Source organism: Diabrotica undecimpunctata, chromosome 5, assembly GCF_040954645.1.
Source record: "Diabrotica undecimpunctata isolate CICGRU chromosome 5, icDiaUnde3, whole genome shotgun sequence".
Classification (NCBI taxonomy): domain Eukaryota; kingdom Metazoa; phylum Arthropoda; class Insecta; order Coleoptera; family Chrysomelidae; genus Diabrotica; species Diabrotica undecimpunctata.
In genome coordinates, this window is record NC_092807.1 from 14,090,520 (window position 1) to 14,104,938 (window position 14,419).

The 14,419-nt window shown below is 32.3% G+C and overlaps 2 protein-coding genes across 3 annotated transcripts in view; one reads left to right on the forward strand and one right to left on the reverse strand.

Annotated features, from left to right (window-relative positions):
* Positions 1–9,550, reverse strand: part of LIMK1 (LIM domain kinase 1) — a 37,337-nt gene extending 27,787 nt beyond the window's left edge. For both annotated transcript variants that reach the window (XM_072531533.1, XM_072531532.1), the window contains exons 1-4: positions 9,399–9,550; positions 6,655–6,772; positions 5,540–5,654; positions 83–213 (exon numbers count right to left, since the gene is read on the reverse strand). In XM_072531533.1, the coding sequence (XP_072387634.1) occupies positions 83–213; positions 5,540–5,654; positions 6,655–6,772; positions 9,399–9,420 (386 nt within the window). In that variant the 5' untranslated portion in view covers positions 9,421–9,550. The remainder of the gene's footprint in view (positions 1–82; positions 214–5,539; positions 5,655–6,654; positions 6,773–9,398) is intronic.
* Positions 9,551–9,768: 218 nt separating this feature from the next.
* On the forward strand, positions 9,769–13,334 carry TfIIA-S (general transcription factor IIA subunit 2). The gene is made up of 3 exons (XM_072531534.1): positions 9,769–9,999; positions 10,109–10,343; positions 13,031–13,334. Exons 1-3 carry the CDS (start codon positions 9,928–9,930, stop codon positions 13,060–13,062), a joined length of 339 nt encoding a protein of 112 aa, XP_072387635.1. The 5' UTR covers positions 9,769–9,927; the 3' UTR covers positions 13,063–13,334.
* Positions 13,335–14,419: the final 1,085 nt, after the last annotated feature.

Sequence of the window (14,419 nt, forward strand, 5' to 3'; positions counted from 1 at the left end):
GGAGGGAAATTTGCAGAATTATTTTTTTACTTCGAAAAAGAGTGTATAGTAAATAGTTGAAATAAAAACATGAATGACTTACCAATATAATTTTGATCGTTCCACAAGAGCGTAGGAATCCCCATCTCCAATAAAAGCACTACACGAGCCACAGCAGAAGCACTCAGGATGGAACTTATGTTCTCCTGCTACCATAACAGGACCTGTGATAATCTGCAAACAAGTTTAGGTATTTCTATGAACAAAGAATGAAAAGACAAGAATCATGGAACAGTGAACTTAGTATTGATTTTAATGTTTGCATAACCAAATATATTAATATCTTTGTTTTCAGTTGTATTAACAAACCATAAGATCTTGGTATACTTTTCAGTCTTTAGAAGAGAACCCCACTGTCTCAGGTGGTTTTGTAGAGCAAGGCTATATTTGTCCTGATGGCAACTATTAGTAAGTTTATGCTACAATTGCAACATTTCTTCTCTCAGAAATGTCACAGAAATGTGTCAATTCAGTGAACAATTTCGTTATGTATATGTGGTGAAATAAAATTTTCATCAGTTACAGTTCAAGTTACAGTTTTTATTATTTCACAAATTAAGTTTTTTTATAGTTCATCTATAAATGTTCTCCATTTTTTGGCGTATACAGCTTTGACGTATGTCTGCCTTGGTCTTTTTTTTCCTATCCTCTTTACCATTCCATTGTACTTGTCTGGAGGCATTTATTCTTTTTAGATGTCCCCATTAACTTAGTTGGATATTTTCTAAGAATTTACTAACACAGTTGACTAAACAATGAGCATTTGTCACTTCTATAGTCAAAACCTTGAATAAACACCGCTTTGTCATTTAAATCTGATAACTTTATTACTAGTGGACAAAGTAGACGAAGATGTCTATTACAACATCTTTATGTATAACATTTTACTGATCTGTTGTGTCAATTAGTGCTGCTCAACAAGTTTTCCTTTTATTATTTTATTACTATAGTACGGAATATAATGTATCATATTTCATCATCATCACTGGCTCGGCAACCCTTTTTGGGTCTTGGCCTGTTCCAGGATTCTTCTCCATTCTGATCTGTTTCGTGCTTTTTTTCTCCAGTTTTTTTTTATTTTTAAGGTTGTTATATCATTTTCTATTTGTTCTAAGTATCTCAGCTTCGGTCTTCCTCTTGTTCTTTTTCCTACTGGCATCTGTTTGAATATTTTGTTTGGTATTTCGCCTTCTTCTATTCTTTCTACATGTCCTATCCAACGCAGCCGTCCTATTTTAATGAATGTTATATTATCCGGAGTCTGGTATATTTTGTATAGTTCAGAGTTGTATCTTCTTCGCCATATTCCGTTTTCTTTTGTGCCCTTATATGTGTCGCAAGATTTTTCTTTCGAAGGTAGCTAACAACGTTTCCTCTCTTTTAGTGAGTGTCCAGGTTTCTGAGCCGTATGTGAGTACCGTTCTTATTAGGGTTTTATATATTTGGCATTTTGTTTTTCTTGCGACGTTATCTGATCTTAGTTGCCTAATTAAGCCCCGGTAACATTTATTTGCAATAAATATTCGCCTCTTCACTTCCTCCGTAACGTTATTATCAGACGTGACTAGGGATCCCAAGTATATAAAGTTTTTTACCCCCTCAATGTTGTATTCTTCTATTGTTATATTTTGTGGCTGCCTTATTTCTGCGTTTTTACTTACCTGCATATATTTTGTTTTGGTCTGATTGATTTTAAGACCACTATTTTGTGCAGCTCGTTCTATTTGGTTGTATGCCTTTATCATTTCTCTTCTTGATCTTGCGATTATGTCAACATCATCTTCAAATGCTAGTATTTGCACGCTTTTATTAATGATTGTTCCTCGTGTATTGACTGTTGTGTCCCTCAGTATTTTCTCGAGTATGATGTTGAACAAGATTCATGATAGAGCGTCTCCCTGGCGTAGTCCCTTTTTCACATCTATTGTTTCTGTTAATTCATTCTGTATCCAGATTCTACTTTCTACTTTTAGAGATTCTTTTATCATTTCTATTAGATGGTTGGTATATTAAATTCTTTCATTGCTTTTATTAAGAATTCTCGGTTTATATTGTCATATGCGCTTTCAAAGTCTATGAAGAGATGATGTGTGTCAATTGTATGTTCACTTGTTTTTCGAGGATCTGTCGCAGAACAAATATCTGGTCTATTGTTGACTTCTGTCTACAGAAGCCACTTTGGTATTTGCCAACTATTTTTTGTATCATATTTATACAGTAAATATATTAACAAACATGTTTTAATGATTTTTGTTTAATTTATTGTGAAAAATCATATAGGTTTAGCAAATAATCAAAGTTGTGTCTTCACAACAACATACTAATATAAAAATAATGTTCCATTCACACATACCATTGAAAAATGATTCATGTTATCTAAAAACTGCTATCAACAAAGGAATATGAACTGCAGCAGTAGTATCTGTGAAGATCATATTACCATAAAATTCATACTTGTTATCATATATATTACATTTTTGTTGATGATTAAAAATTAGATGATCTGGTATTATTTAATATCTTGGTGCCAATTACATAGTAGGTAAATGATCCATTGGCAAAAATGGTATGTAAGGATATTTTTATTTTTTTTATTTTTTATTTAATATGTGGGATAAGCCCCATTAACAGTTTAAATTACAATATACAATATCACAGTTAGGATTCAAAACTTCAAATTACTTAATTAATTAATAATATAAAATCAATATTAAAAAGTTTAAAAAATGAGACTAAAAATTTTACATACTAAGAAACAAACAAAATATAACAAGAAAAAAATTCAACAATTCCCAATATACATATTACAAAGCATGAGATCTTTTTAACTGAGTTAAAGTTATATTGAAAATATCAAAATCGAGAACATTTAATAGTCCCATGTATATTAAATGAGACTATTCTCCATTGTATGTATGCAAACATTACCAGAAATATTAATAAATAAAACTGATTAAATTATTATGTATTATTTATTTAATATTTAATTTATTTAATTTTTATTTTATTTAGTAATCTTAATTAGTAATTACTGGACCTGTCAAAACCATTTTTTAGGAAAAAAAATTAGTAATTAGTATTTAGCATAGTATAGTAAACTAAATGATTCTTCTTCTTCTACGGCACTACAGCCCAAAATGAGCCTTGGCCTCCTTTATTTTTTGCCTCCACCCTTGTCTGTCTGTGGCTGCTCTTCTCCATACACGGACTCCTAAAAGTGCTTGTGCGTCGCTGCTTACTGTGTCTTCCCAGCGCTTTCTTGGCTTTCCAACTGGTCTCTTTCCCTGCATTCTGGCGTTCAGTGCTCGTTTTGGTAGCCTATCCTCTCCCATTCGTATCACATGTCCGGCCCATTGCAATCTTTGTATTCTAATGAAGTCTGACAGGGGTGTTTCCTTATACAGTTGATAGAGCTCGTTGTTATATCGAATTCTGAAGATTCCGTTTTCCCTCACAGGTCCTAGTATTCTCCTCAGTACTTTTCTTTCGAATGTGTCGAGTTTGTTTTTGGATGTTTCTTTCAGGACCCATGCTTCGCTGCCATAACATGCTATTGGCCGAATTAAAGTTTTATAGATTCTCATCTTTGTATTTCGGTGGACACTTTTAGACCGAAATATATGGGAGTGGGCAAAATAAGCTTTGTTTGCCTGCGTTATCCTTTTTCGTATTTCTCCATCCTCTGCTCCATCGGCATATATTTCTACTCCCAGGTATGTAAACTTTCCAACCGTTTCAATGTCATCTTCATGCATAATGTTTTGTGGGATTATATTTCTTCTCGTCTGTACCATTATTTTTGTTTTTTCTGTGTTAATTTCCAGACCTAGCCTTTTCGTTTGTGTTTTTAACTCTGCGTGTGCTTCCTGTGCTCCTGTTGATGTTCTACTCATAATATTAATATCATCGGCGTAGGCAGCCAGTTGAACCGTTTTATTGGTCAGTAGGTTTTCTCGTCCAGTTTGCATTTGCCTAACCGCATACTCCAGTGCCAGGTTAAACAATGTTGGTGCCAGCCCATCTCCCTGCTTTAGTCCCTGCGAGATTTTGAAAAAGTCTGTCCGGTTGTTTTGTATTCGTACACATGCCTGAGTTTCATCCATTGTGGCTTTAATGAGTCTAATCAGCTTATGTGGTATTGCTAATTCTGCCAATATATAGTATAGTCTGTCCCTTTTGACTGAATCGTATGCCTGTTTGAAGTCTACAAACACGTTGTGAACATCAATGTCGTGTTCCCACGATTTGCTCAAGACCTGCTTGACTGTAAATATTTGATCCATTGTCGATCTTCCCCGTCTGAAGCCCGTCTGATATTCTCCAATAATATTTTCTGCTAGTGGTTGGAGTCGCTGGTTTATAATATACGTGAGGACTTTATACGCTTTACATAGTAGAGAAATTCCACGGTAGTTTTTGCACTGGAGTTTGTCTCCTTTTTTATAGATTGGGCATACTATACTTTTCTTCCATTCGTCGGGTATTTTCTCTTCTTGCCATATTTCTTTGATAAGCGCGTGGATATGACTTGATAGGTGGTTGCCACCTACCTTATACAGTTCTGCTGGAATCTCGTCAACTCCCGGGGCTTTATTGTTTTTCTGGGCCTTAATAGCTTCGAGAACTTCCTCTATGGTTGGAGCTTCTACTTCAACTTCGTTCTCTTCTACATGGTTCGTACCCATTTCATCTTCCATATCTACTTGTGTTCCAAGTAGGGTCTGAAAATAATGCTTCCAGGTTTCTGTGACTTTCTGTTGGTCACTGATTATTTGCCCACTTTCATCTTTGCATAGGCTTGTTTGAGGTTTATATCCACTTTTTATCTTTTTTAGGTATTCGTAAGCTCCTCTAGTTTCGTTTTTTTTGAAATTTTGTTCCATTTCTTCTATTTGTCCATTTTCATAAGCTCTCTTTTTGTTTCTGCATATCTTGTCTGCTTTCCGTCTTGCGACTTCAAATGATGTTCGTCTTTCCCGTGTTCTTCTTGTTATGTACATTTTGTGCGCTTCGTTTCTTTCTTCTATCGCTTGCCCGCACTCGTCATCAAACCATGTTCCTCTTCTCTTCTTTTTCTTGTTTCCCACGGTGGACGCTGCTGCTGTCAGCACTGCTGTTTTGATATTATTCCATTTGCTCTCTATGGAGTGCAGTTCTTGTGTCCTTAGCTCATTTGTGACTTCTTGCTCGAACTAAATGATTATTATATTTAAAATGTCATTAATAAAATAAATTTTATTGTATGTAATCAATTATACATAAATATTATATTCATTTCATTTGCTTTTAATAGAACAAAATCCAACATTATTAATGAACATAAAATATAGAAAATTTATATTTCAAGTTATTGGAATTAAATTTTAAAGCAACAACTGTTTGAGGCCCACTGATCATTGCTTAATTACATATCTGTCTTGACTTTATCATTGCTACAATTTTTTTTTTTTATAAAAATTATTCAGAATCTTACATGCTAGAAAGAATTACAATAATTTACCTGACTACACTGCTGACAAGATTCTCCATATCTGGCCCAGTAATCATCTTTACAGAATAGTAAACCATCCTTCTCGAAATACCAGTTTGATAAAGACGCATCACAAGCAGAACACCTACATGAAGTACAAAATCTAATTACTATGATTAAGAAATTTTTTATATAATCATTTCAATATTTTGCAACATTTCCTTCAAATACAGTATACTCCCTCTATAACGAACACGGTTATTACGAGGTTTCGCTTATAACGAGGTACATTAGATGTCCCGTGAAATTTCTATTGAACTATAACCCTCTACAGCGAGGTAAATTTGGTTATAACGAGATAAAATAAGATTGAAAAACGTGTTTTTTACATTTTGGCTTGGCCGTAGCTATAAATAAATACCCTTTTCAACTGCGCCGCCCGCAATAAAATTCTTACAATTTATGATTCTTAGTTGGAAATTTACAATTTATGATTCACAAGTGTCATTCTAGGAGGTTGACCATTCACACCTAATAAGGTCCTAATAGACAAGATGTGGAAAGTGTTTTAAAGATTGTGAGAAACTGTATCCAAAGAAAAAACGCAAATGAGGAACTCATGATAAAACTGTTTCACATCTTTAGAAAATATGATAGATAGAATACTGGATAATTTAAAGCAGTCAAAAATGACAAACTTCTTCCAATTGCAGACGCAATAGTTTATGTTATTCTTGAAAATACGCTTTATACAGATTTACAGAATACAGATTTTTTGTTTTAACGTATATCATTGACAATAAAAGTAAAAAACTCTTTTTTGTTTTAATGTATTTCATTGACAATAAAAGTAAACAACTTTTTTTCAAAAACGCCATTCAAACAATATTTATTAGCATCTTATATTGCTCCGAATGGCTTCACTATAGAAAGTTAATGTTTTAGAAAACTACATATTCATATGTATGCACAGTATTATTGTTGTTGGATATAACGAGATCCGCTTATAACGAGGTAATTAGTCTGCCATTTCAGTTCTCGTTATAGAGGGAGTCTACTGTATTACTAAATTTTTCAACTAGTAAATAAACTAATAGAGACTGTCTAGCAATTGAAATGTAAAGAACTAGAATAAAGGTTCAAACCTGAAACACTCCATATGCCACTCTTGACCAAGAGCTGACACAAATTCTTCATCATCAACAGCATTGAGGCACCCAGCACAAATGATTTCTGATGGTGGTGCACTGCCATCTTCTTTTTCTAGAAAGTAAAGTGGAATAGGTCAACATTTCCTAGTATATTATGAAGTAAATCAGAATATGTTGATCGTAAATAAGATTTTGTGACTTTTTAAAATACATCAAAAATTTATAATGTGTCTGTGATAATAAGGAATATATGATGTCTAAATGAATATCATTCCCAGCTGATATGGGTTGAGAAGTTCTTTGTGTAGCTTTGTTGGAATTTGGTTTGCCCTATCTGTGTTTTCTAGTCTTGAGAAGTTATAATTAACTGTAGAGAAGATATATAATATCTTTCAATTTATTAGTTTATCAGTTTATTACTACTCAATTGTTTTTTCATTTATATATTATAATCCACCAAGATCTGACATTAACATCTATTCGACCCACTGTACTACAGTTGAAAATATTGCCACACAGAACCCTGATTCATTGCTACACTTATTTGGGGAATATAATTTGCCTTTGGCTAAGTGGACTTCACCTGATGAAGATGGTTTACCAATATACTGCCTTGTGGCAGTGCCTTGTGGGTTATCATGTTACTGTTAGAAATAAAAATTTCTCTTTTTAAATTTAAAACAAGTTAATCTCATACATAACTCTCATAATGTATTCTTAGATTTTTTATTTTGTAATCATCCTCAGTCAGTAACTATAGTTCAAGCTCCTGATTTAATATTGGAGAATAATTTTCATCACACTGCAATTGAATGTGATATTTGCTTAGGTACTACTTTCAACCAGCTGCCATACACTGAATCACAATTGGACTTTAAAAATGCTGATTATTGTGCTCTTAATTATTTTGGAATTGTCAATTGGATTTAATTATTGTTAAGAATAATATTGAAACTGCCATAAAAGATTCAGGTATTGAATAATGCTATTGCAAATTTTGTTCCTATTCAACAGTAAGTTTCTTCTAGCATCCATTGATGATATCCTCCCTATCTCAAATGTGTCATATTGGAAAAAAGAAGGGTTACATGAACTTCAAAATTCTCATTCCCCCAACAACTACATTGTTTTTTCTAATTTACGGTCTTAATGTGAAAACTTGACTATAGAGTGTTATAAAGCTTATGTTGCTCATATGGACCAAAACATTTATTGTGGTGTCAAACAATTCTGGAATTTCTTTAACTCATTTAGAAAACACTAGTATTCCGAATAATTTGGTCCAATAAGTGCTGTGATAGTGGATCTGGAATAGCTAACCTTTTCGCATCTCATTTTTCTTCTGTTTACACTAATGAAGACCTGAGTGTTAGTAACCTTTCTAATCCTGATCATTTAACTGCTGTTAACATTCCTGTCTATATTATAACTCTTGCAGAGGTATTCTCAGCTATTCAAAGTTTAAAGGATAACTTGAAGTATAGCTCTAATAAGATCCCTTCTCATTTTTTCATAAATGGTGTTTATACTTTGAGTAAAGTCATTTGCATCTTGTTTAATCAGTCACTTGTAACGGGAATTTTTCCAAACACATGGAAAAACAGTTTTGTCGTGCCAGTACATAAATCTGGTGATAAGTCTAATGTTAAAAACCCCTAAAAACCTTGTCCTATCAGCAAGGTAAGTGTGATTCTCAAGTTGTTTGAACTACTTGTGACAAAATTTCTGTCTTGACATTATAAGAATATTGTCATTGATGAGCAGCATGGTTTTGTCACAGGTAAGTCCACAGTAATTAATCTCTTGTTATTCCAAGATGATATAATTAATTCAATAGAGTGGCAGTAAAATGGATGTTATTTATACTGATTTTAATAAAGCCTTTGATAGGATACATCATGCTGCTAATATTAGGACATTAGACAGGACCCTAATCCTTAAAGAGGATTGCTTTTGTTAGGGAGTAGATTATGTGTGTATAATAAATGATAAAGAATGTATGACATTTTTGTGGATAATATTTTTACTGTCTTAGTTTAATGTGGTTTAATGCATTGTATTGTACATGTCAAGCGGCATAGTTTCATTTTTTTAGGTTCTTTGTACAGAGAATATAAGAAGATAGAGGTAATATTGAAAATAATTCCTGAATTATCTCATAGGCAAAAGAAGAAATGGTAAACACATTTATCAGTAGGAGTTGCAAAATAAAACATTTTAATTAGTATAAAGATAATCAAATAATGATACATTATCAACAATACACTATAAATGTTTAATGTACACATAACATAACCCTTTTATTTTCTAAGATTGACATGTTGGGTGTGTGACCTAAATGATTTCAGATTTAAAATATTTTTCGCAAATTACTTATTAAAACAATAAAAGAGACTCTTCTTTGTTATTTAAAAATAACCAGAGAGGAAATAACCAAAATATTTTGATAAAACATTGAATTGACAGGAAAGGGACAAGGCCAATATCATATTTGCAATGAATATGTAAGATTCCTATAAACAAAAACGATATTGGGTAAAAGACTGGACATTTTTGCGGAAAAATAGAAACATATTTTCTTATTTTCTTTGACATTTATGCTGTCGCCCACGCAATTATAGATTATCAAATCTTAATAATGGGTGTAATAAAAATTGGAAAATTATTAGGGATATTACAGAATTCCAATAAAAGTTTAACTCAACTGAGTACGCAATTATTAAAAGGAATTAACTTACCATTTTCACACTGGTCTTGCATGTTTTAATGCAAGTTTTTATCAAATAACATACAAAAACACCATCTTTACAATACAATATACACTGGATTCCATTCTTTTTATTGTAAACATTGATTCAACCTACATGTTATCATTCAGCAACCAATTAAAACGCGATGGGCGTTGCTTCGATCAGTTATCAATATTTAATATGTATTTACAAAGTCAAAATAAGAGATTTGTTAAGAAATCTTAATCTATTTGTTATAAGTTGTAATTTTAGTTACTGTATGCACGGATTTAAAAACATGTAAAAGAAACTTTTTATTTCCTGTAAGCGAAATTACTACTGGTAGTCCCTTATATATCCTTGTCAATGGAATGAATCCATCATCTGTCAGATTAAACAAACGAGTGGTGAAATGGTGAATGTATGACTTCGTTTTGTGGGGTAAACATTGCTAATAATATTAATTTTTAATGTTTCCTGTCGAATGAGCTTTACACTAAACCAATTCGTATTTTTGTTTGTATAAATTTGATTTAGAATGTCGTATCAATTATATAGAAACACTACATTAGGCCACACTTTGCAGGAGAGTTTGGATGAATTAATACAGGTAGGTGGAGGGTTAAATTTAAACATGCTTGGCATATTTCAAGATGTGATAGTTAAATAAAAGTAGTGTAATTATTAATAAAGTTATCCATGCTTATTTTCTATTTTAGTATGGTCAAATTACGCCCCAACTTGCTTGCAAAGTACTTTTGCAGTTTGATAAATCTATAAATCAGACTTTGGCTACAAGGGTGAAAGCTAGATTAACATTTAAAGCTGGTAAATTGAATACCTACAGGTTTTGTGATAACGTTTGGACATTTATGTTGAACGATGTAGAATTCAGGGAAGTGCAAGAAATAACCAAAATTGACAAGGTGAAGATTGTAGCCTGTGATGGAAAAAGTAAGTTGAAAATTAAGTCTCATTTTATTCATAATTTTAGTAAAGGGTATCAAAGAGTATTGTCAATGTGTGGATTGTTCTAGTTTTAGTTGGTTAATGTTAATTCACTTTTAACTATTTTAATATCAAAGTAACTTGATGCAAAAATGAAAATAAGAAATCATACATATTAGGTGTCTTAGGTAATCTTACACTTTAGGAATAATAGGATAACCAAATAGGAAGTGGAGTGCAATTGTAAAACCTTGAAGAAAGTAAAGAACAATATTGCAAAAATTTTTAATAAATGGGCAAAAATAATGGTGGCATTAATGGAAATAGAAGCAAAAATAGTAGGAAGATTCGATAACTAAAGACTTGCAAAAAAATGAGAGATAGTTGCAATTGTATCATTTAAAAGTGCTTCGTTTGAGTGAGTAGATCAGCACATGATCAAATAGAAACATACTATATTCAGTCTTTGATTTATTTGCTAGTGTGGGTCCTACTTATAATATTTAGAATTACTTGAGGTGGTATGCCAAAACAAAAATGCCATGTGAGAAATAAAAATAGATTGGAACAAAATACACATTTTTTATACAGTTCAGTCTCAAAAATTGGTGTCTACTACCATTTTGTGCTAAATTTGTTTATTGTTCATATATTGATAATCATAGTTTCATTCTGATCTGAGGTTTATAACATTTCTGAGGATTGTTAAACAACTTTGAGGTCATCCATAAAGATGGTTCAAATTTGGTGTGATCTTTCTAAGCATTAGACCCACCCAGTTCTGTAAAACAATATTTTTAATTTATTAACATATTGCAGATTATAATTATCTGCAATCATAACTATTGATATAATCAGTTCACTCAGTTTTGGATTATTATCTCACACAAGAGTCCTTGTTGGAAACACAAAAATTCCTACCCAGCCTTATTAATATTTGAATTAAACTTACTGTTGCAGACTTTTTTAATTGAAAAAAGAATAGTAAAGGGAATGTGTATTCATTAATCAAATAGTATGTGTGTCAGTGGCGGCTGGTGTGGTAAAATTTTGGGTAGGCCAAGCCAGCAAATTACATATAGCTATGTGTAATCAGTGACGGGGTCATGACCCCCTCCTCATAACTAATTTTTTAATGACTTCTCCGTTCATTTTAACTTCTGCGTTGTATCTAATTTTTGCGATTTTTGATTTTTCATCTAGCAAATCGCGAACAGAAAACGCCCTCTTCTGTACATCCTTAAAGGACAGGAAATTACTTTAAATGTTCCTTGCAACTGGAATGTTTTTTTAAGGAGGCAGACATATTTTTTAAATCAAAGTATCCTTTACAATTCTATACACATTTCTTATTAGAAAATAACAAACACGGCCAACAATATAGTCTGTTTTTCGTAATACTTCCAGACAACCATTTGTAGATATCATACCAAGAGCAATTAAAAGTACGCACCTTTTTCCCATCTTTTTGGTTAATACGCAATGTTAGAGTAGGCCTTTCATTCATAATAATTTTTTTCTGTCAATTTCAGTTCTTCTATATATTGGCGATTCCAATACTGAAACAACAATGTCCAAACACTCACTATCAACATTACTATTACTGCAACCTGGTAAAGCGTCCTAAAAACTCATTTTTATGTATCAGTTATAAAACAATCTCACATATATAAGATGCATACAATCAGGCGATATAGAAATCATGCAAATGTGATTTTTTTTCTTCGAATTTTACGAATTTTTTTAAATTTATTTGGGCAACCGTGCACTTGTTTGCAATTGTGTTGTTTGTTTAAAAATATGTTACAATTATAGATTATGTTACATATTTTTTTATCGTAATTTAAAAGGAAATTTATATTACAATTCGATAATTACGTTACAAGTGACAACGATGGACTGTGTAGGTCCGATCGTCTGGTGCCTAAACAGCAAGCATAAACACAACAATATAAATCGCTGTCCGGCAAGCTGCTTAACTTCAAACGCTTTTTGTACGAGGATCTTATGTGAGCTGGGTCGGCCAGTTCCTATCGGGCCTATTTATGATATTTAAAATGCCTGAATACGATTCGATGCTTTCTGTGGTAATATAATAACATAGTTGTTTTAATGGACGCTAATGTATTGAGTGATTTAGTATATTTAAAAGTTATTTACATGCATTAACATAATTTTTGAATCTATGTTCTTCAATTTTAAAGCTCTTAAAATTATTGGGTAGGCCCGGCCTATCCTGCCTACCCCCAAAAGCCGCCACTGATGTGTGTTTGATGGTATAGTAACTTCCAGCCAGACAATTTGTTTGTACCAATTTAGCAAAAAATTAATTCAGGTCAGTGAACCTAGTATATATTTATATTTTGAGTCCAGGAAGAAAGTTTTACTTGTTAGTAGGAAGATAATTAAATCACGAAAGACTGTATTCATTATGAAGTGACTTTTTTGTCATATTCACAGGTCTCTTAACATATAACTTACCTGAACTGTAGATTATATGTATAATCTATATTGTATATTGTCGAGACTAAACATCCATTATCTACACTGAATATTATGTATAATGTGAAGTTTTTTATGGATCTTTAAGCTTACAATGGGTTGTAATTTAAAAAAACTGACTGTTGGGATCAGTTGTAAATTATCTTAATATGTAATATTCTGATCATGTTTTAACACTATTCATTTTTTAGATGTCAATGAAGAAGGCGGATCCAAAAAGTAAATATAGAAAACAAAGTGAACTGTATGACATTGTAAATAGACTGTTTTATTATTTAATAAGAATATGTTCTCTTTAATGCAAGTAAACAACAGATACTCCCAATCAACACTTGAAGAATATGACAATTTATAGTTGTAGGTGATGTAGAATGAAATTGCAAATATGTAGATAATATGACCTGTTGCTTATTTGCATTTTTAGAAATTTTTGTATTGTCACAATGATTTATTTTAAGTATGCATATGAATAAAGTTATCATTTGACCAAAAAAATCTTTTTGTGCTCTATTCTTTTATTCAAATGACTAGATCTAGTCTTTTTAAATCCTTTTTAGGCATTATCATAACATTTGGAAATAATCTGAACTATGGGATTAATACTGAAGAATCTATGGCCAGTATACTTGCCAGTTCATTGGCAAACATGACATACTAAGAATGAAAAAAATGGTGCAGGATGAAGGTTTTAGAAGATTAAGCTGCATTGATATGGGTAGTGAATCACGAGCAAGAGCCACACTTGTAATACATGAATCTTAATCATTTCATGGCGAATATGCAGTACTTGGTGGCAGGTGTAAAGGTGTTATGTGTGGAGTTCTTCTTTCATTCATTTGCTTGGCCTTAGCTACCAGAGCTATCCAGCCAGGATCTGTGTATTTATACTGAATGTTCAAGGGCTGTACCTAAGGTACATCTGGGCTTAAGCTCATAGGTCCTGAACCTGCAACAATAGTTAAAGGAGGAAAAAAACAAATTAAAGTCAAATGTTCAAAAGTTCTTTCACACAAGTTCTATTGTTCTAGTCCTATACTACTGCACTAAGCACATCAATCCAAGCAAGCAGATTAAATCTTATAATGTACATTAACGAACTATGCTTGAGATCTTGTTGACCCTAAAAACACCTCTTTTGAACAACACATCGATAAATGTTGGATCACCTTGAAATTCACTTCTAAGTAACTGGGACTCCCTTTGATATCTAGTACATTCCAACAACACATGCTGTAAGGTGCCTAAACTGCCACATGAACACAGATTTGTATTGATCACTTTCAATCTAAATAAATGAACCGGAATGCTGCAATGTCCACTTCTCATATGACACATTTGTGCAATTATGCCCCTCCCCAGGTTGGGAAACCTTGTAAACCAGGCCTTTTTGTATGGAACCGTAACATTTGTACAATATGTAATTCCTTTTACCTGTCCTATTTGTTGGAACCGATTTTTCCAACTGATCCATAGGTTTTCCTTATATTTAATTTGAAAATGAGCCCTAATCTTTCTAAAATTAATAAAGTTCTCTAAAGATGGTTCCTGTTTAAACTTCCTAACTGCTTCCTTCTTTGATT

Coding starts and splice junctions, on each gene's coding strand:
- TfIIA-S (XM_072531534.1), top strand. CDS start 9,928: ATGTCGTATCAATTATATAGAAACACTACATTAGGCCACACTTTGCAG. Junction 10,000..10,108: donor GTTTGGATGAATTAATACAG/GTAGGTGGAGGG, acceptor TTTCTATTTTAG/TATGGTCAAATTACGCCCCA. Junction 10,344..13,030: donor TGTAGCCTGTGATGGAAAAA/GTAAGTTGAAAA, acceptor TTCATTTTTTAG/ATGTCAATGAAGAAGGCGGA.